The 22515-nt window shown below is 38.9% G+C and overlaps 1 protein-coding gene across 1 annotated transcript; it reads left to right on the top strand.

Moving 5' to 3' along the window:
• The first annotated feature begins 1925 nt into the window (after positions 1–1925).
• On the top strand, positions 1926–3950 carry LOC147313978 (uncharacterized). The gene has a single exon (XM_086262716.1). It carries the CDS (start codon positions 1926–1928, stop codon positions 3948–3950), a length of 2025 nt encoding a protein of 674 aa, XP_086118842.1.
• The last annotated feature ends 18565 nt before the right edge of the window (positions 3951–22515 follow it).

A 22515-nucleotide genomic window follows, 5' to 3' on the forward strand; every position in this document is an offset into this window, starting at 1 on the left:
GACAGGCGCCGTTCCTTCGCTTGACCCCAGTTGCTCTCTTCGTTCTCCCGTAACACTGTTCTTTTATTGAGGTTACATGAATATGCATCGGTTCATTAACATATGACGTCTACATACACACAAAGAGTACCTTGCCTGTGTGTGTGTATGTGTGTGTGTGTGTGTGTGTGTGTGTGTGTATGTATGTGTGTGTGTATGTGTGATACCTGAATCTACGCAGTGAAATGAATTAATTGCTGAATTTAAGTTAAAAACTTCGAATTAGATGAAAAATACAGAAATTTTCGCCTGAAAGCAAAAGTGCTGAACTGCTAAAAGCTGACATTTGCACAAAAGAAGTTGGAAAATAGCTGAAAATGTTTTAAATGTAAATTTAAAAAAACTAAGAAATGAGAAAAGAAAATTTAGAGTCAGAAAACATCTGAATGAATATTAAAAGTTCATATTCTTTGAATCACTGAATGACTAAATTGTGATCCCTCCACTTGGATCCACAAAGTTTACATCTCTGAGCTTTCAAAGACACTGTGTTGGAAAGAGAACAACGATGGCGACGTTTTGAGGGGAAAATGATGGCTGTAGAGCAAACACTGTGGACACAGCAGCAGTTGAAAGAGAAGTGTTTATGATGAATCTTGGCAGAGTGAGAGAGGGCTAAGCAGGCAGGTGTGAGCCTGGTTGCTATAGTGACTGCATCCAATGGCTCCATACACACGACACAGACATGCACCTCACTTCTGCTGCTTAAAATGAACAGAAACGTCAGCCTGAAACAAATCAAATTGAAATGAAAAGTACAAGTCGTATTGACAAAATTCTTTCACCGTGAGTGGCAGCAATGTCTAGTCTACTGAATTCTCAGTTTTCATGCCTGTGGAGTTTATTATATGGACGTGGTGACAGTGTAAAGACAGCCTGCTCTTCTGATTTTCAAACGAACCTTCTGAGCCATTTTAACATTAGAGTCTATGGAAGAGTTGGAGGGAGGAAGCTGTGCATTGGTGACATTTATGACAGAACCATAACACCTATTACAATAATAAACACATTGGATGAAAGAGGACAGTGATGGCTACGTTTTGAGGGTAAAATCATACCTGTAGAGCAAACGCTGCAGACACAGCAGCAGTTTTAAGAAAAGATTTTAAGATTAATTCCCACCCTCCTCTCACTCTAGCAGTTGAGCTGTCTCACTCTAGCGCCAACATTCCGTCCCATACACACCCATTATAAACGGCTGAAAAAAAGGATGAAACTTAAACTGGAACTGAAGAAAAAGTACAATAGATATTGAAAAGATAAATACAAGTTGAATAGTTGAATGTCTTGTCTGCGTTTGAAAGTTTGAATGGTGGCTCTACGTCAATGTATGTGGAAGTAGTTAGAGTTGAAAGAGGAGTGAGTTGAAGGAGAATTTGAAGGGTCTCCCCATTGAAATACATGGGAAATTTTTGTTGAATAAAGTTGAATAAATTAAAAAATATAAATGTTAAAAATGAGAAAAATACAAGCAGTCATGTCTAAAAGAAGAGCAATCTAACGGTGTTTGAATGCTTTTACAGCATTCACACTAATTAAGAACAGAAGAGCAAAAAGGACACTTACCATAAGACAAACAGCATTAACGTTTTTCTGTGATGTCACAAAGCCATTTGTGACATCACAGAATTGCCTTTGAAGATAGCTGTAGGGGGCGGAGTCAGGTTTCAAGAAAACCTATAAATACACCCCATGTAGACAGAAACTGTAAGTTTGAGTTTCCATTTGGAACGCACATTACCTAGTTGAGTAGATAACTGGTTGCACTTGATAACTTTGCGCAAACAATATAAATACAAATTAAATACATTCATTTAAAAATAGCTGCCACACTAGAATTACAGCATAAAAAAATTGAAAAATTAAGGAGAAGAGAAAAACACCTCATGGCTTTAAACAAGGAACAGCAGAAGACAATATCAAAATTTGTTAAGGTGTGTAGAGAACGTGTGGATGATATTTCGAGCCTTAAACAGGAAGCCCGCGCCCATCTCTCACAAGTAGACCAACTAAGAAAACGTATGGCTCAATGTGAGATGAAGGCTGCAGGATCAGAGAAATATGAGAAAAAAATCCTGGACCTTCAAAAGAAATGCAAAGACTTGGAAAGGAAACATGCCACTGAAAAAAAGAGACGGGAGCAGAAAGAAAAAGATGTGGAATTTCTGTCTCGTCTTCAAGGCAAAGTCAATAGACTGAGCAAAGAAAATGAGGCCTTGAAGCAAGAATTAAAGCAAGTGACCACTGAAAAAAACCTAAAAGTAAAAGAACTGAAGGAAAAAGAAAAACAGATAAAAAATGAGCTTAGAGTCCAGGACCAGCTCAAAGAAGAGAGGGTCAACTTTGAAAAAAGGACATCACAATATCTTGTAGAGGCTAGCACGCTGTTTCAATGTAGAGACAGACTTAAAACAGTGGAGGCACTAGAAGAGAAATTAAAAGCTGAAATTAAAACATGGCAAAAAAAAGCAGAGGATTTTGAAGAGCAAAAGGACAGGGTCATTATGGAGAAAAGCGCATTGATAATGAAAAATAATGAACTGTCAGATTTGCTTTTGAGAAAGGACTTGGACAATAACAAACTAGTAAAAGAGTTAAAAGGAAAACGAGAGGAAATAGAAAGTCAGACAAAGGAAGCCTCAAAGCAGCTTTCTAACACGCAACACAAAGTCCTGCAGATGAAAAATGAACAAATAGCCAAACTTGAAAGTGAGAGGCGGGAATCCTTCAAGAAAATGACATCCCAAGATCATGAGATTGTCAGTCTGAGAAATGCTCTGAAAGAAACAGAACACAGACTAAAAATACAGATGACGCACGACAAGTTTTGGAATGAAAAACTTAATAAGGAGTTATCTGAGGCTAAGACCGTGATCAGTCAATTTAAGGACACCATAGAGTCACTGACAAAAGACACAGAACAAAAGAATAGTGAACGAGAAATGATTCAAGCAGAGCTATCCAAGTCTCAGACCAGGTATTTTGCTGTGAAAAATCAACTGGAGCTCATCAAACAAAAGCAGGCAGAAGCGCAGACGGCACAGGCCAAACAACTTGCCTGTGTCAACAAGGAGCGCAAGGTAGTTAAGAAAAGGCTGGTCCAGAATTTGGCAGACAAAGAAAAGGTGGACAAAGAGCTCACACACTACAAAGAAATTGTGTTTCAGCAGCAACAAAACATAAAAGAGCTGGAAACTGAAATTCAAATGAGTTCAACTCAAAGACAAACGATTGAAGGACAAAAACAGGAAATTGACCGTCTGACGAAGCAGGTAAAGGACCTGCGTGAGGAGAATTCCTTAAAGGTTGCCATTGAGCTGCACAAATACGCTGCAAAAACACAGGAAAAAATCTTCTCGCAGCGGCGAACAAACAGACTTAACGCTAAAAGAAAAATGCACATGTCCAGTCACGCATTAGTATTTGAACAGCGCCGCCGGGACCGCCTGTTATGCAAATATAAACAACTGGTCACAGAAAAGGACAAAGAAATTAAAGAACTGCGGCCAACGCTGAATCAGGAGGCTGCACTTCAAAACAAAGATGCCATACAGAAACTCCACAGATGTGAGTGGGAAAATCGCGACCTCAAAAAGCAGTTAGTAACAACACAGCGAATCCTTTCTGTATATGAGGCTAAGAACAGCAGCCTTGTAGAAGAAAATAAACAACTGACACTTGAGGTCAGCGCAAAGCACGCCCCGCTACCTCAGATTTCCACCAAGGCCAAGCCAAACTCTATGGCGAAATCATATCAGCAGTCTGAGGTTGGGCGCTCAACCAGATTCATCTCAAGCATTCCTCAAAAGACAGAAAAAAAGGTTTATTTCCTCCCTCCTCTCGTAGGCAAAACGTTGGCATTGCAGAATGTAAGCAGTAGACCCTCCAGATTAACCAACACACCCCCATAATTAAGTAACAGACCCCATCAGCCGGGTCATCACACCAGTAAGAACCCTGCTGCCCTGTTCCCACACCAGAAAGAACAATTTTAAACAATAATTCCCATTCATACATTGAAAGAAATAATCAGTTTTTAGACTGGTCAACAAACACAAACTGACTTTTTAAAAAATTAAAACTCAATCACTAAGAGATATGGTTAAAAACAATGCTAAAAATACACTGAGGCAATTACCTCTCTAACCCAGGAGGACCTGTATTTCCCTTAACACCAAAAATAGTAGACAACACTAAATAATAACATCTGTTTGCTGTGAGGAAGTGACATGAACACGTTCCATCTGTGTCACTACCTCACCCCCAACCAGTCGCGGCAGATGACTGCCCCTTTCTGAGCCTGGTTCTGCCGGAGGTCTCTGCCTGTTAATAGGCAGTTTTTCCTCCCCACTGTCGCCAAGTGCTTGCTCATAGGGGGTCCTCGGATTGTTGGGGTTTCTGTAATATTGTAGGGTCTTTACCTTACAATATCAAGTGCCTTGAAGCATCTTCTTGTGAACTGGCACTATGCAAATAAAAAATTATTGGACTGAACTGATTTTCCTTTTGTTTATTAAGTCTGAGTGGTTGTGTTTTAGCACTTTTGATCTACTTCTATACATTGTATTCATTCCTTGAAACGAAGTAATAATTCTAAACTTTCCACTGTGATTCTAAAACCTTAGCAGAGAGCAGAGTGATAGGTTTGTAGCTTGAACCTATTCGCTGGAACGTTGAAGACAATATAATTACACAGCAAAGCAAGACACAAGTAGGCAAAGTTCTTCATGTTTCTCGTGCACGGGAGAGAACCGGACAGGCGCCGTTCCTTCGCTTGACCCCAGTTGCTCTCTTCGTTCTCCCGTAACACTGTTCTTTTATTGAGGTTACATGAATATGCATCGGTTCATTAACATATGACGTCTACATACACACAAAGAGTACCTTGCCTGTGTGTGTGTATGTGTGTGTGTGTGTGTGTGTGTGTGTGTGTGTGTGTATGTATGTGTGTGTGTATGTGTGATACCTGAATCTATGCAGTGAAATGAATTAATTGCTGAATTTAAGTTAAAAACTTCGAATTAGATGAAAAATACAGAAATTTTCGCCTGAAAGCAAAAGTGCTGAACTGCTAAAAGCTGACATTTGCACAAAAGAAGTTGGAAAATAGCTGAAAATGTTTTAAATGTAAATTTAAAAAAACTAAGAAATGAGAAAAGAAAATTTAGAGTCAGAAAACATCTGAATGAATATTAAAAGTTCATATTCTTTGAATCACTGAATGACTAAATTGTGATCCCTCCACTTGGATCCACAAAGTTTACATCTCTGAGCTTTCAAAGACACTGTGTTGGAAAGAGAACAACGATGGCAGGAAGTACCAATTTAAAAATACTTAGTTGCTGTATTTAAGTTAATTTTCAGGTATCTGTATTTTCAGAATCAGAATACTTTACTCAGAATACAAAATATTTTTATACTTACAGTATACTTAAATATAGTATACAAGTATAAAGTAAAGTAAAGTATAAAATATTCTTGTGTCCGAGGGGGTGGGGGGTAATCTAACGATCCTGATTTAAAAAATGTAGTGAGTAGAAAGTACAGGCACTCAGAAGTAAAAGTAAAAAGTGGGCACAAGATAGTAGTGAAGTAAAGTACAGATAACTGGAAATTCTACTTCAGTTACAAAATATTTCTACTTTATTACTTTCCATCTCTGATACCAACAATAAATCATATTTCAATGCAAAATGTAGTTTAGAGACTATTTTTTGTCATGTCACCCACAGAAGCCCTTAATCCAGCTCCCTTACTTAAACCAGGACCAGGAAGGAAACATATCCGTGTTTCTCTGCCATGCAGCACGATAAAAAGTAGAAGTTTAAAAATGATAACTTCCACTCTATGCAGGTCGCCTGTTTCTACCTACTGTGGCGGTGACGTGTCTCCGCCTACTGTGGAGCTCCACAGAGGCTGCGTCCGGACCCTTCTTATCACCGCCACCACAGCATAGGAACTCAGAAGTTTGTTTGTTTTAAAAAATATCATTAATGAACAATAGCAAAACAAACAGACAAGTAAGTTATAGTTTTCATCAAATAAAATCATGTGTAAAAAAAGTTATAAACTACCAGAAAGCAGGAATTTGTCTCAAATTAAATTTAAATGGTCAGGTAAAGTAACTAAAGTAAGGGCCTTCCTATCACTTGCAAGCTTTAGTAATTTACTCAAGAATGGAGATTTATTAAGCAATCAGTTTCCCACTGTTTGGTTTTAAAATATCTACATTTGTGGATACAGTATTCCCTGACAACAACAGAGTTGTAATAACAAAGTCCAGACAAATATCCCATACTTGACTGCTTTATTGAATCCCAGTGGACTGTAACTAGCTCCAGCTATGATTTCATTACGTCTGGAGTAATTAAAAATAAATATAAAGCAGAAGATCCAGACTTTCAATATCATCTTCACTGAATACTCAGGTGGTCGTATCCAAGTTAAACCAACTAAAAACGGAAGGATTCTTTTGTTGGTAAATTTCTGAATTTCCTCTCTTTCACTTTGGAAGAAGAGGAAGCGAAATATGCTTACTCCTTGTTATCTGAACCTCCTCAGCCTCAAATTCCTTTAAAAAAAGAGTTTACACCTTTATCATCACAAAAGTCAATTTCTGCTATGCAGAGCTGTCTGAGTCCAGGAGAAGTCTCAGAGTACACAATACAATACAATACAACTTTATTTGTATAGCACATGTAAAACAGAGGTAGCCAAAGTGCTTCACATAATCCAATAAAACAGCAGTAAAGCACAAAGGCAGATAAGCTAGCAGAGCATTGATTAACCAAGTATACAAGTACGCAGATAAGCAAGCAAGACTTAACGATAAAAACAATATAAGCAAAAGAGAAGAAAGGGGAGGGCAAGAAAGTACACTTAAAATGCATAGGAGGCCGGGAAGGCTAAGCTAAAAAGGTGGGTTTTCAATCGAGACTTGAACGTCTGGATCGAGTCAGATGCGCGAACAGTATGAGGGAGGTTATTGCAGAGGTTAGGTGCAACTGAAGCAAAGGCACGGTCACCTCTGGTTTCAGCCGTGACTTAGGTTGCACCAAGAGCAATTGGTCAGACGATCTCAGTGTTCTACTGGGAGTACACACTTAGGTAGCTTGGTGCGATGTTATTTATGATTTTATAAGTAAGCAGTAGGATTTTGAAATCAATGCGGAACTTAACAATGTCTTCTTTATCCATCCATCTTGAAGTCACTGGGATGTTTTGTTCTCTTAGCAGTGCGTTTGATTTGCCATTTCTCACAGAACACATCATGCAGCAGATTACCAACATTTTTGTCCTTAAAGTGAGCTACAGCCCAGGTTGGATTTCTATCTATCTGTGTACACAGACACAGGGCTGGACTGGGAAAAAATAGTCCTGGCATTTCTGGGCACCCCACTATAATCAGTCAAAACAGGGCTTCAAAATCTTCAAATCATGCCAAACACACACACCATCCTCCCCTGTGATGCTAGTTTGTTGGCTGTGAAAAGGTCCTTAAAGTAAGTTATTCCACTTCTGTGTCACTCCAAAACACACCATACTGGACAGAAAGTTTAGACACAATGGGGTTGAGAGGGGAGAAGTAACAGAGATTAAAGTATTTCCTAAACAGGACCCATATTTTCAGTGAGTGTTTCACTACAGGGATGGATATGAGTTGGATAAAGAGAATGAAAGTAGAGAGCAAAGTGCAGCGGGTAAAGACATACTATTGTTGCTATATAGTTCGATAGTCACCGAGTCAGGACAGCCACTCCGAGTGTGGTAGAAACAGAACACTGGACATCTTATGTTAGCAGCCCAATAACAAAAGTGAGATTCACCTTATCCCACCATGATTCAAAAAGTTCAACACCTAATTCACGCTCCCAGGCGGTTCTGATTTTGCCTAATGAGTCAGATTTGGAACTACTTCCTCTTACGCCTTTCATAGTCATAAGCGAAATACGGCTGTATAAATGTGTCGCAGCCCCTGGCGTGCACACTCACAACAATGGCTGAGCGCAAACAGAGTCATTTGTGGACGCGTTTTACCTCCACAAACAGCCCAGATGCGGTTTGTGATATATGTGGCAAGACAGTGAGGTGTTGTGGCAACACACCACTGACCTCGTCAAACACCTCGGAGTAAATCATATTACAGAATATGATGAGCTTATGTTGAGGCGAACTGAAGAGGAGGAGAGGGACAGGTGCTGCTAGGGCGAGACAGACGTCTCTCGCAGACGCACAACGTCAGTTTTTTTTTTAAATTTCTATATGATTATTCTGCATTATTAAGCAATAAAAACAAGTTGTCTGATGTCCTCTAATCATTATGAAGCAGTATGGTTATGTTATTATTAGAATTACATAATACAATTATATATTGTATTATGAAATGCAATGAAACATTAAGTTTTTGTACAGAGTATCGGTATCGGATCAGTATCGCCGATACCACCCTGAATTTTACTTGGTATCGGATCGGAAAGGAAATCAGTGGTATCGCACATCACTACTTCCAGCTGCTGTCAGAGCGAGATGTTCGCTGCAAATGAATTGCGCATGCGCAAAGCCGCTGCTCCCACGCAGTGATCCTCTGATTTTTAGTTTTAGTGTTCTTATTTTCCTCCTCTGAGTTATTGATTGTGTCAATAGTTTCAAACATAAACTAATGTAAGTCTATTAGCCAACCAACCACATGACTTCATGTCCCGTGCTGACAGAAGGAACTTTAACTTTAAGCAGTTATTTTTTAAATCCAACTTTATAGAGAGAGTTACATCTATGGCAGTTTTTAAGAGCAGGGCTCAGTGGTGTGGTCATGTCACTTCCTCACAGCAAACAGATGTTAGTACTTATTGTTGTCTGATATTTTTTGGAGTTACGGTAAATACAGGCTGTGGAGCAGGGAAATTATTTTACTGCTATTGTTAAATAATTGTCATCATTACCATTGCATTAATAATATAATCTGGAGTTTATATTGCATTCAGGGGTTGAACAGTGTGTGTCTTTCAGAAAGGCTAAAAGTAACAGGACAGGAAACAGGCTTGGAGAGTTTTGCAGAAGTGGAAGTTATTTTGAGCAGCAGGCTAAGACGAGGCTTTAACAATGTAACAGATAGCTTTAAGAAGGCCTTAAGCAGTTATGACTATTTTATACACAATGCATATCTGTGCTTATTTGAGTTGATGTTCAGGTTCATTAATGGTCTTAAGCTTCATCTAGTGAGAGTGTCTAGATGATCCATGCTGAGGGAAAACTAGAACATAGAAGGAATTGCAGTACATGCTTACAAAACACTTATATATCAGGTCATTTTATATTAAGGTTTTAGTAGGGGTTCTTGATTAAAACATTTATTTAGTAGAAGACATACACATAGTCTCAGTGAGCTTCTGGTAAAAGGTCAGAAGTGCAACAGGTGAATTGAGAAAGAGCATGTGAGGTCAACACACACACACACACATGAGTTAAATTTATTTAGAGGAGAGATTAGTCATGTCTGGTTGTAACTGCAAAAGTGTCTCGGTAAAAGAGGAACCGTCCTTGTTGTCTCAGCAAGAAAGAGGAACAATTCACTTTAAGACAAGAACGGAAAGTACCAGCCATGAAAATAGAAGATGATCTTCTGGGGTAAAAGTCATTGTAGTGTTGATCTGATCTATGTATAAAATGTATCTGTGACGCATGAAGGGGCGTCAGTAAATCAAACCCTGATGCTATAAAATATCTGTTCATGCTTTGATTAAGTTGAGGACTACTGGCTGTCTGCGTACAGAGTGTCTTCCCACACGTGTGTTCATTAAAATCATTGTTGGACCAAGAGCTTCTGGACCATGGGTGGTTTGTACTCTCCCTCCTCAATTGTGAACCTTAACAAGGCCCTCCTGGGTTAGAGGTGTAACTGCCTCAGTGTATTTTAAGTAATGTTTTAACCATATCCCTTAGTGATTGATTTTTATTTTATAAAAAGTCGATTTATGTTTGTTGACCAGTCTAAAAACTGATTATTTCTTTCAATAGAATAGAATAGAATAGAATAGAATAGCCTTTATTGTCATTGTACAGAGTACAACGAAATTGGAGTGCCACTCCCTTGGTGCAAGATTCAATAATAAATATAAATGTAAAATATAAAAAGTACAAAAAAACAATCGTAAGTACTCAAACAATAGTATGTACAATATATACAGGATAGCAGCATTAATATAATGACAGTATGAATAGCAGCATAATATAATGACAGTGACGGTATGGTATAGCTAAGCAGGTTCAATTGTTTTTGTGCTTATTTACTACAGTGATAGCTCTGGGAAAGAAGCTATCCCTGAATCTGTTTGTCCTGGTTTTATGTGACCTGTACCGTCGGCCTGACGGTAATAGTTCAAACAGTTGGTTGCTGGGGTGAGAGTGGTCCTTGATGATATTGCCAGCTCTGCTGAGGTACCGAGAGTTTGCAGTGACCTCCAGGCTGGGCAGAGAGCAGCCAGTGATCTTCTGGGCTGTGTTGATGACCCTCTGCAGTTCTTTCCTGTCTGCAGCTGAGCACCCTGCATACCATGTTGTTATGCCGTACTTTAGGATGCTCTCTATGGTGGCTCTGTAAAATGTCACCAGCAGCCTCTCCTCCAGGTTGTTCCTCCTGAGCACTCTCAGAAAGTGGAGACCCTGCTGGGCCTTTTTAACCAATGTATGAAAAGGAATGAGTGTTTCAAATTCATTCCATGCTTGTTTGAAGGCTTGCAAACATTCACTAGCACACTTTAACACACATGCACACTGATCAACTTTACTTCATCTAGAAGACGCAATACTGTCAGAACTCTTTCCCCCCTTACAATGTAAGAAAGCATTCCAATAAGATAGGAAGAAGGCAATTTTATTTTATTTGGCAGGTCACTTAAAATTGTAATTCTGTTATTTCTACTTTTAATAATTTATCAGTTTTTTGTCTTTAGGAGAATGTTTCTTCAACAAAGTGGAAAATTAGATTTTGATATATCATTGTATTTGCATCCTATAGGATGCAAATACAATGAAAGAGTTGAGCTCTTTTGGCAGATACTGTTAGTTAAATTATCAAAACATTGTCATTTCTAAAGTGGAAACAAATGAGAAGTTCATTTTAAAAGAGTTGTGTTTTCTCTCTTTTGAATATTTACTATTGATATTGATTGAATACTCAATTGCTAACATAATCTGTTGTGCTAACAGTTTTCTTGATACATAATCATCTAAGAGCTCATTTTATTTTCAGTTATTGAGTTATGAAGAAAAAAAGAAGCAGATATAACTTGCTTAACTACTGAGATCAGTAATAGTTCCTGTGCGCTTTTTTCCTGTATAGTGAACTATCAAAACCAGTTTTTTTTTCTAGTCGTACTTTTACTTCATGTTATGCATAATTAGCTGATGCCTAGTGTCTTAGTCAAAGAGAGAAATGAACCTAATTAACTCAACACTGATATCAGATCAGTTTCTTTAACCAGCAGATGCAAAAGTATCAGATTCGATGTTGTTTGCTCAGTGAATTATTTATTTAGTTTATTAAAACTAAGACAAAATACAGCATTTTATACGGACTGCTCTGACTTAGTATTTGACATCAGAGCAGTGTCAGGTGTATTAAAGGGCACAGTAAATAGTTGATGATAGTTAAAAGAGATGAAATAATGTTGCAAAGAGTCCTTACAACTCTTTGAAATGTGTTAAATGATTTTCCCCCCCAATTTTTTTCACTTTCCCTCAGACATAAAGGCTGCTCCTGCACTGATGGATCCTCCTGCATTCTGTGCTCTGAGTCACTCTTAGGTTTCACCTTTGATGGGGAAAGGTTCACATAGGAGAATACAATTAAAGCTGGTCTGATGTACTTTTTTAAAAATCATACCAGTTCACCACAGTCCAGTTAAGCATGTTAGGTTATATTCTTGCCTTGTGACTAAAGTTTAGCAAGACAGAAGTAGAGCATAGGTTGGTCCCCATTATACCTGCTGTGTGGTGCCTGGCAAATGTCACTGTACAGCAAAAGCTGTCATCTCTGCTGGTCATAATCTTCTCCATTTAAATAATCTGGTGCTTTGTTCCATTCCTGCTGCAGCTGGGTTAAAGTCTGTTTTTAATGGCATTCAAACATCATATCAGTACAGAAGTTTAGAGATTCACAGGTTATGCAGAGGGAGATGTTGAAACTTTGAAACTTGGCAAAAACTTTAAAATTCCTTGGCTTCCAACTTCGACTTCTTCTCCTTCTATACCAATGCTGATTTGGAGGACTGGAAATACCTATTGTTCAGAAGAATACTACAGCATGTACATGCACCGTAACAGCTAGCATATATCATAGATATAACTGTGTGATGGCATTACTGGTGACACGCAAAGCTGCCAACATAGCATGTACACCAGGGCCCTTGGTTTGGAAGTGATGCAGAAGCAATGTGTGGAAAAACCAACAACACCCCATGATTTCTTAGCTTGCAGAACCTCCAGATAGCTTTTTCTAAATTTTCTGATGTGCTTGGAGTCACTGCACTGCCTGATAGTAGGTGATTTTTTAAAAAACTTTTACTCCTGGGAATATTTTGCAACTTGAATGTTTTCTACTTGAATAGTAAATAATCTTTGTCATGATTATTTCCTCTTTGGCATTATGTTGACACACACCAGAATGCTCCAGAGCAGCAAACTGCCAAATCTTCTGAGTTTATAGAGGTCGTCACTCATGCAATTAATCAGTTAATCAATTGCATTTGATTATGATTATGATTCGTATGTACCTGACACTTGATACCATCTTTATTTCTATGGAAGCAGTAAGGGTTTGCTTAGTGTTTCATACACTAATTCTGCATTTTGGCTTAGTTTTTGTCAAATACGTGACAGTGTAATGTCATATTTTATAGTTCATCTGAGGTTGTATTTCAAGACTTAATTTCAAGACCCGCTAAGATCCAGATGATTTTTATTTTGTCTTAATATGTAAACCTTTGAATGTGACACAGAATGTGGAATAAAAACTATTGAACAAAAACACAATATGTCACATTGGAGTGCAGGATCATTCAAATACATTTTGACACATCAATATTACAGAAAAAAGACAAAAAAAAAAAAAAATCCATGTTGCAAATCTTTGTTCCTTGTGTTGTGGGAAGGGGTGTTTAAGTCTTTAAATGTTTTTTAAGGTGCTGACATTGATGTGTACCTTACAAACTATGGCCACTGCAACTACACATCAGGGAAACATGCCGGTATTTTCTATGATGAGGTGAGGCCTTTAAACTACACCACTCTGCAGAGCACTCCTGTTGTTGTTAGTGACCAAGATGTAAATTGTGTGTGTGCTTGTCGTCCTTCACAATACCAAGCATTAAGGGCGATCGTGGCTCAAGAGTTGGGAGTTCGCCTTGTAATCGGAAGGTTGCCGGTTCGAGCCCCGGCTTGGACAGTCTCGGTCGTTGTGTCCTTGGGCAAGACACTTCACCCGTTGCCTACTGATGGTGGTCAGAGAGCCCGGTGGCGCCAGTGTCCGGCAGCCTCGCCTCTGTCAGTGCGCCCCAGGGTGGCTGTGGCTACAATGTAGCTTGCCATCACCAGTGTGCGTGAATGGGTGGATGACTGGATATGTAAAGCGCTTTGGGGTCCTTAGGGACTAGTAAAGCGCTATATAAATACAGGCCATTTACCATTTCTTAACTATAGCGAGCATGGCACCACAGTGGATAATGTCCTGTACTCATGCGATTTCTCTGAGAAGACCATGTCCACCCAGCCTGGTAGCCAATGTCCAAGGAATCTTTCGTAAGTACATCTCCTTCATCTGTTTGGATTGGCTTGAAGGAATCCAGGTCTATGTGTCCAGTTAGTTTGATTTGGACAGCTGATGAGGTTGTCACTCATGGATTTTGTATGAACATAATTTTATTAATATCCATCCATGTTCTTACACTTAGCCACTCATCTGTATGTGTTCTGGTTAAAATGGTTAAATTTTTTTTGTGAATATATCATAACGTACTGACTTAAAGGAAGACTTTCATTTATACTCTAATACTGAAAAGAATCATTTTAGATTGGCTAGAAATTCAGGAAGTGTAGCCCCTTTCATCTGTTTGGATTGCTTAATGTCAGTTTCCTATTTGTTACAACACTGACACTGCTCCTGCAGTATTGGTCAGCTTTTTGTGTTCTTCATCCAAATTGTGGCAAAGGTCACATTTGTCATTCTTAATGGATACATGTAATTAGTTTGTGCAGTATTGTGAATCAATGACAAGAAAACTTCACTTTCTTGTGTAATTCATACCTTACAGTAGCCTATGAAATGTGATGAGCTATGCTTGCTAATTCTTAAGTAAATAATATTAGCTTAAAATAAAAATAAAATAAATAAGTGAATAAGTCATTAGCTGTCTTCAGTAAGCCCATTTTCTTGGACTGCAGCTGCTGATAGGTCTGTGTAGCACAGGCCTACTGCTGGAACGCCAAGACAATTCTACTACAACAGCAAAAGCAAGACGCAAGTCACCAGAGCTCTTCGTGTTGCTCGTGCTCGTGCTCTTCGCTCGAACACCAGTCACTCTCAGTTAGCTCCCCCGTAGCACAGCTCTTTATTGCGGTTACATGAATATGCATAGTCTCATTAACATATGATGTCTTACATAGGCATACATGTGAACAAGGAGTACCTTGTCTGTGTGCACGTATAGGCATAGGTGTGTGTGTGTGTGTGTGTGTCAAGATGTGATGCTGTAAACGACTCCCCGAAGCTGGTGCTAGGAGCCCAGCGGTCCACCTAAACAAAGGGTTCTTATACTTAAACAGATACAGAATAGGTGTCCTCTCATAGTATAAATCAGTAAGAGAAAGTACGACCTCTCTCATGACCGTAGGATGTGTGTGCATGCCAGAACCCTCTGGAAGGCACACAGAGTCTTTGCAGACTGCTAGGGATCAGACATTCTATCAATATGCAATCGATTATATAACTCTAAGCATATATGAGTATACATTTCTAAGCATAAATGACAATCCAAAAATATAAACCTAACAGCTGCTGGTTGTTGTTCTGCTTAGAGCCAGCAAGCCTGCGGGTAGGGAAAACACAAAATGCAACAGTCTAGCTTATTATTAGCTATTGCAAAGTAAATGTAAGGATGTAGTAAACTTACAACACAGTAGTAAACTTGTAGCAATGCCAGTATATTAGTTATGTATGGTGTCTATATGTAACCTTTTTGTCAGTCAGCCCATTTAGCACAAACATTTTCCTTCTTTCCTTCAGAAGGAAAAGAGGAGCTTCGTGACAAAAAAGATATTTGTGTAGTCAATTAACCTCCAAGGACGTGGTGTCCACATATGTGGACATCACATTTTGGGTTGTCTAGACCAAAATATTACATTTTGATCTACAAGGGCCTGACATCCACTGACGAGGACATTATACAGCCACTGTTCTATCAAAATTTAAAACGAATGTCCTCATATGTGGAGCTTATTTTTCTCAAAACAAAAATCAGTAAAAAAAAAAGAAAACCCGGGTAATTCTTTGTTTTTACATTCATCAGGTCCCAATCAGCCCAAATAGCAAAGAGAAATTGCATGCATGAAAGAGTTTGGGTCTTAGGCGGTTAATTCTATTATTATTGTGTGAATGCAACTGTGCTACAACTTCTGGCATAGAAAGTCGATTTTGAAGAATCTCCCTAAATTAAGATTTAAACTGTTTAAACTGCTACTTTCAGCTGCAGAAACTATCAAAAATTTCAGTTATTTTGGACTTTTCAGTGATTATCTATCTATCTATCTGCCATTCTGCAATTCATCTCATGTAAACAATAACATGGCGCACAGCATGACGTGAAAAAAGGCACATACCTTTGTTGCGTGACGAACTCTGTATTCCTCGTCCACACATAACGCAAAAAATGAATTTTTAAAAAATCTCAGTTTTCCGTGATTCAAAACACCGTTTATGTGTGGACAAGACAGCTGCGTTTTCAAAAATACCCATGTAGGTGCGGACGTAGCTTAAAAGAGTTAGTTGAGTTAGGTAGTTAGTTTCTTACTACCTGTAATTTATTGCAGATTACTTGTATTTGCTTAATTGTTTACTAAATGTTTGAGGTGTGAAATAAACCTCAATGGAGCAAAATATGGGTGTGTGTGGTTGGAGGATGTGTCTGTGCATGCGCGTGCAGCGGGTGGGTGGGTGGGGGTAGTTGGGGATATTTTTCTTGTAAAATGAAGGGCGGCCTAGCAAAAAAAGATTGGGAACCGCTGGTTTAGTGTAACCTTGAAATGGAACTGCAGAACACTTGTACAGGCTACTGCTACAGAGTCCATTTGCTGTTGGTTTGCTTTGTAAATAGGATTTGAGAGCATAGAAAATCACTAGTTATAATCTTATTAATGTAAGAATGAAATAGGACCACTTTTCCTTCTTATTTGCTCTTTAGCGAAAACTGTTAAACATTACGCCCAATAAAGAAAAAGGAATGAGTTATGTTTATTGATACTGAGAGGGTTGGATATCTGTGTTCCGTTGGTGATAAATGTTTGTTCCACATAACTAAAGTGCTGTAACTTAACTACACTGTGTGGTAGGGGTGGGCGGTATAAACGGTATATGGTAGAAGCTATATAAATTTGGGCAACGGTAGAGATTTTGACTATACCGCTCTACCGCAATAGTGCACGTTGATGGTGTCATCAAGCGGCGCTTGTTCTGGTTGAAAGCATCGCAGCGGATGCAAACAACATCATCTGCAAATTATGCCAGGCGACAGTAATAGCAAAGAGATGAAGCACTTTTGGAATATGGGGAAAGCCAAAAACTGCGCTTCCTCCACTTCTGTACCATTGATTCATTAATTCTGAATTCTCTCGCAGCTGCTCTATTCCCATGTTGTTGCAGTATATTAATGACTAACCTCGTATTGTGGATGGATTATCTCAGTTGTTCTCCTGACCCTGACTGAAGTCTGGTCTGTTTATAGCATCCTGCCATTGCATTTGTCCCTGACCACCAGAAACACTCACGTTAACTTTTGTTGAGTGGAAAAAAGTTGGCGTTCATCCTTCAGCTTCACTGTGCTAATGTTATGCTAACATACCAGCTAGTTCTGCCTGGATGTTAAACTTAATTATTACACCTGGTGAAGCAGCAACGCTGATCATTTTTAGTATTTATTTATTTATTGTCATTGTCAGAGAACAATGAAATTGCATTTGGGGCTTCCGTACAACCCGTAAATAAAATAATGAAGAAAATAATAAATACCCCTTAAAACCCAAGTGTGTTGGGTTTTAAGGGGTTATTATTTTATTAATAATGAAAGAATTTAGACAGTTTTTAACTCTCAGTGATGCTGCAGTGTTTGTCTGCTTCAGGTCCCAAAGTCAAACAGAGTTTTGGACCCAGATTACTCTGTGAGGCTCCTGATTATGGCAGCCGTAATGCTTCCGGCAATCCATCAAGCGTTGCGCCTTCATAGCTTACCAAGGTCGTACTAAAACATTTTTGACAGATTTTATGCGCACATAAAATCGGTTCGAGGTCAGTAAGCACAGCCAGAATTCATACATCAGGCACACTGTCGACCTTTATGAAAATTAAAGGATTTTAAGTGTACCTTATAGTGTGTAAAATACGTTATACAAAAGAAAAGAATATATCGCGATATATATCGTTACCACACATTCTTCAAATTATACCGTGATATGGATTTTAGGCCATATCGCCCAGCCCTACTGTGTGGAAATTGTTGACATATCCTGGTTTAGTAAATCAGCTTTAGTTATTTTTTTGAGTGTTATTTTTCAATCATGTGATTGGTTTGACAACAATATCCCATTTCTTTGCCTTGGGATATTTTGAGTTGTTTTTGCAGTGCATTTTGGGTCCTTATGGAGTTGTACTGTTAAATGCAGTCCAATCAACCTACGCCAGCCAAATCTCTGAATCTGAGCAGAGACTATAGTACTGCACTGCACACTTCTGAGTTCACCCTACTGCTTCTATCAGCAGTCACATCATCTGAGAGAAACCAGTGACGTGCAGGCAGTCCCACACTATACCATTGCTTCCATCATGTTTGACAGATAATGTGGAATAGGCTTTGGATTATGAGCTGTTTCTATCCTTCTTTATACTCTTCCCGTTATTCTGGTACATCTTGGTGTTTTTGTCTGTCTGATTTTATGAGGCTATAATGTATAAAAGAGGCGTTACTTTGATTTGCCAGTTTTACTTGACTTAACAACATTTACGGAGAGAAATTTTCCATAAAAATGTTATAAATGCAGCAGCTCATTTAAATGGCCTGTATTTGTATAGCGCTTTACTAGTCCCTAAGGACCCCAAAGCGCTTTACACAACCAGTCATCCACTAGTGATGTGCGATACCACTGATTTCCTTTCCGATCCGATACCAAGTAATATTCAGGGTGGTATCGACGATACTGATCCGATACCGATACTTTGTACAAAACGGATTTTATTTATTGTATCTCAAATTATAGCGTCATAATGATTACAGGACATCAGAATACCTTCTTCTTATCACTTAATAATGCAGAGTTCATCATATAGAAATAAAAAAACTAAAGTTGTGTGCTATTTGAACACCTTGCCTGCCTGGAGGACTAAAGGACTCCGTGAGAGACTCTCACCCTAGCAGCACCTGTCCCTCTCCTCCTCTTCAGTTCGCCTCAACATACGCTCGTCATATTTTGTGATATGATTTACTCTGAGGTGTTTGACAAGGTTAGTGATGTTGCCACAACCATACATGCCAACCCTCCCGATTTTTCCGGGAGAATCCCACCTTTCTCCAGATTTTCCACCCGGACAACAAAGTTGAAAAACCATATCGCAGAATTCATAGCGCGGCCCAGCCAATTCCAGTTTCCAACAATGACGGCAGCGACTTAGTTTTAATATCACTCTTATTTCTCTTTCTGGGTCGCAAAAAAACTTTTAACATATTTTCAGGTGAGAATGTAGCTGTGTAAACTTCAAATATCTGAGCCGACCGACACATCGTCTTCAAACCCCCGCGGTCTTTCACCACTCGGGTTAAACATGATGTACAAGTCACTTTGATAACTTAAAAATGTTCTTGTTTGGCTTTTTCAGTGTTTTATTTGTTCGTGAGTAAATCGGTTTGGCTGAGATTAAAGTTATTAGATTAGATTAAATTAAATTAAACTTTATTATTCCCTCGGGAGGGTTCCTCCGGGGTTTTCACACAGCTGAATAAACGTCAAACAGAAAACTGATTAAACAGAAGAGTTTACGTCAGTGTCCGGTTATATTTTAGACAGCAAGGAGCAGACGGCAGAGTTTCACTCCACCGAGGGAGCTCGTGACGTACTACCCGGCTTTCTTTAGACCGCGAAGGCCGGTCCTCAGGTGGAAGCAGCCTCTGAATTTGGACACCCCCGCTGTTTCCGGGCCGGCCAATAATAACGGTGACATTTAACGTATTTTATCCGATAAATAAACCCTGTAAAATATATTTATCCGCCCAAACAGCCCTTTTGAATGTCTCCCTAATTCTGAGGTCTCAAGGTTGGCAAGTATGGCCACAACACCTCACTTTTTTTGCCACATTTATTGCAAACCACGGCTCAGCTGTTTGTGGAGGTAAAATACATCCGCACAATTACGCTCAGCCATTGTTGTGAGTGCGCACGCCAAGGGGCTGCGAGACATTTATACAGCCGTATTTCGCACATGACTATGAAAGGCGGAAGAGGAAGTAGTTCCTTTGAATGTAGGCAATCCGAATGTTATAGTTTCTTTCCACTGTGTTCCTGTTAATGATAAACTACAAATTTACTCTAAATTACTAAAATATCGATATTTTAATGTGAGAATCGATTCTAGAACATAAATGATTGGTATCGGAGGAATCGATATTTCAGGATCGATCCGCACATCACTATCATCCACCCATTCACACACACTGGTGATGGCAAGCTACATTGTAGCCACAGCCACCCTGGGGCGCACGGACAGATGCGAGGCTGCCGGACACTGACTCTGACCAGCAGGCAACGGGTGAAGTGTCTTGCCCAAGGACACAACAAGCAAGACTGTCCAAGCCGGGGCTCGAACCGGCAACCTTCCGATTACAAGGCGAACTCCCAACTCTTTAGCCACGATCGCCCCATCGTGGCTTAAGGTTAGTATTTAGTTTTAATACTACCTTTATAGGTTATTGTAAATGCACAACGGATTGCTGTTTATTCAAGTTTGAAATTCGTGTTTGTAAAATTGTTTAAAGTGTCGTCAGAGTCTTCACAAGTTGCGCATAAATCACAGTACACAAGCGTTTGTAACACAGTTCAGGGAAATTTCACTCTGTACAACTTTATTATACACGTTTTGTTTGTTTATATAATCATTTTTATTCATTTATTTATTTACTTTTGTTATGGCTTTCAGCTATTGATACTTATTGTTTATAAAGTGACAAATTAATGTATAAACACATTACATATAAGAATAATACAATAATTAAAATACTAATTAAAAAAGCAGAAGCCAACAATCGAATTTGGTATTCACATGAGAGTGCTAGCAGGAGCTCTTTCTTATGTTTCAGGTACATGGGCCACATGTGGCCATCAAAAAGGCCAGGAGGGTCTGGTACCAGGTAGTTTCTTGTAAAAACTTGTTTGCTAAATTTTGCGAACGACTTTGAAAATTTTATAGCTTCGATGAAACACCACACAAGAACCCAAAAATGAGCTCCCGTGGATTACAACGTGAGCAGTACCTGCTCTCCATTGGCGTCACCCATGTTCTTGATGAGCGCTATGGTAAAGCCTAGTAAGCTAATAAGTATAATAGAATATTTAAACAAACAAATACACCTTATACTGGTGAGTAAGATTTCACCAGTAAGATTTTCATGAGTGTGAACATTTCAGGTGAATTTGGTAAATTTTTGTTTGAAAAATCCGTAATTTGTCAGATTATGTCACTCCAGCTCACATGTTAGTCTGCTCCAAGCATTTCTACAAAGGCAAGTCTTCTGTTGTAGTTATTATGTAATTTATCATAACATAATTGTTGATGTAGGTTACAAATAAGTCTTAAATTGATTTGAATTGAAGTCGTTGCGCAATGCTGCTTTGTTCACTGTGGCTTTGCGGGCTAATGTTTGTTGTGTTTTGTAGGAAAACCAGCCTACAAAATGCTGGAATGCGATCCAGACTGGGCACCCTCTATCAACCTGGGTCATACCGAGTTCAAAGCTGCTACCACAGCGAGATTTGATAAGAGAGAGAGCGATATCAAAACAGCCACGAAACGTCCCGCATATATGTACCCAAGGGTTGTATTGAAGCAATCAAGTGATGAATGACTGTTTTCCAGTATGTTGTTTTGCAATGTTTTTGTTTTTTTTGCATTGTTGATTTGTTTTTTACCGAAGCAGCTAATAAAGCACGATGGATTTTTACAATTTTACCTCTTTCTTGCAAGATTCTATAATAGAATAAAACAATAATGCCAGTTATAAATAAAGACAATAAATTGAAAGAATTACGAAACACATTTCTATTAGATCTGAAAATGTTGTGTAATACTACAACCTGAAACGACAAATAGGTCGTGTCCAAATTCATGGGCTGCATCCTCCTGAGGACCCGGCCTTCGCGGTCTACGTGGGCCGGGTCCTCAGAAGGTCGGGTAGGCCGGAAGTAAACGGCTGGGGAAATTGGACGGTCTAGCCTTCTGATTAGCGTCACCGCTGTCTCGATGGAGTTTAATAAACTCGGCCGTCTGCTTCGTGCTATCTAAAATATAACAGGAACTGGCATAAATTCTCGACCATCTCACACTTCTGTTTAATCAGTTTTCTGTTTGACGTTTAGTCAGCTGTATGAAAACCAAGGAGGAACCCACCCAGGGGATTAAAGTTTTATTTTATCTAATCGAATCTAATCTAATAACTTTAATCTCAGCCAAACAGATTTACTCACGAACAAATAAAACACTGAAAAAAGCCAGAATTAATGATTACTGGTGCTGGAAATACTAGCGCTTGATGCAGCGTTTTGATTTTGTTGCCACGGGTACCCACAAAGCAATGCGCAAAAGTCACGTGGTCTGTCAATCTCTATTGTCAACTCCCAGCAAAAAAATAGGGAACAACCCGCCCACCCTCCGCCTCCTGATGCTTAATCGATGTAATCTACTTTAATTTAATGCACGTGTAAAAAAACAAAACAAAAAACACAGAAATAAATTCTTTTTCTACAATAATTAAATAGATTCAACATCTTTACCAACAGAATTGCAGACTGCACAGATGGTATCTTCCCAAAAGAAAAAGTACTATAGCTTACTATATATGTTAGACTTAATAGTTACTATATACAGTAATTCTATACATTTTACATCAGATTAAAACTTTGGGTGTAAGATTCAGATAATTATTTATTAAATGCTAGACATTTTAAATGAGA

The sequence above is a fragment of the Aulonocara sp. 'chitande type north' Nkhata Bay genome, linkage group LG14, assembly GCF_057382095.1.
Source record: "Aulonocara sp. 'chitande type north' Nkhata Bay isolate Kocher_YH1m ecotype deep benthic linkage group LG14, A_spYH_male_GT1.1, whole genome shotgun sequence".
NCBI lineage: Eukaryota > Metazoa > Chordata > Actinopteri > Cichliformes > Cichlidae > Aulonocara > Aulonocara sp. 'chitande type north' Nkhata Bay.

What these genes read in the sequence shown, in the direction of transcription:
- LOC147313978 (XM_086262716.1), top strand. Translation starts at nt 1,926, where the DNA reads ATGGCTTTAAACAAGGAACAGCAGAAGACAATATCAAAATTTGTTAAG.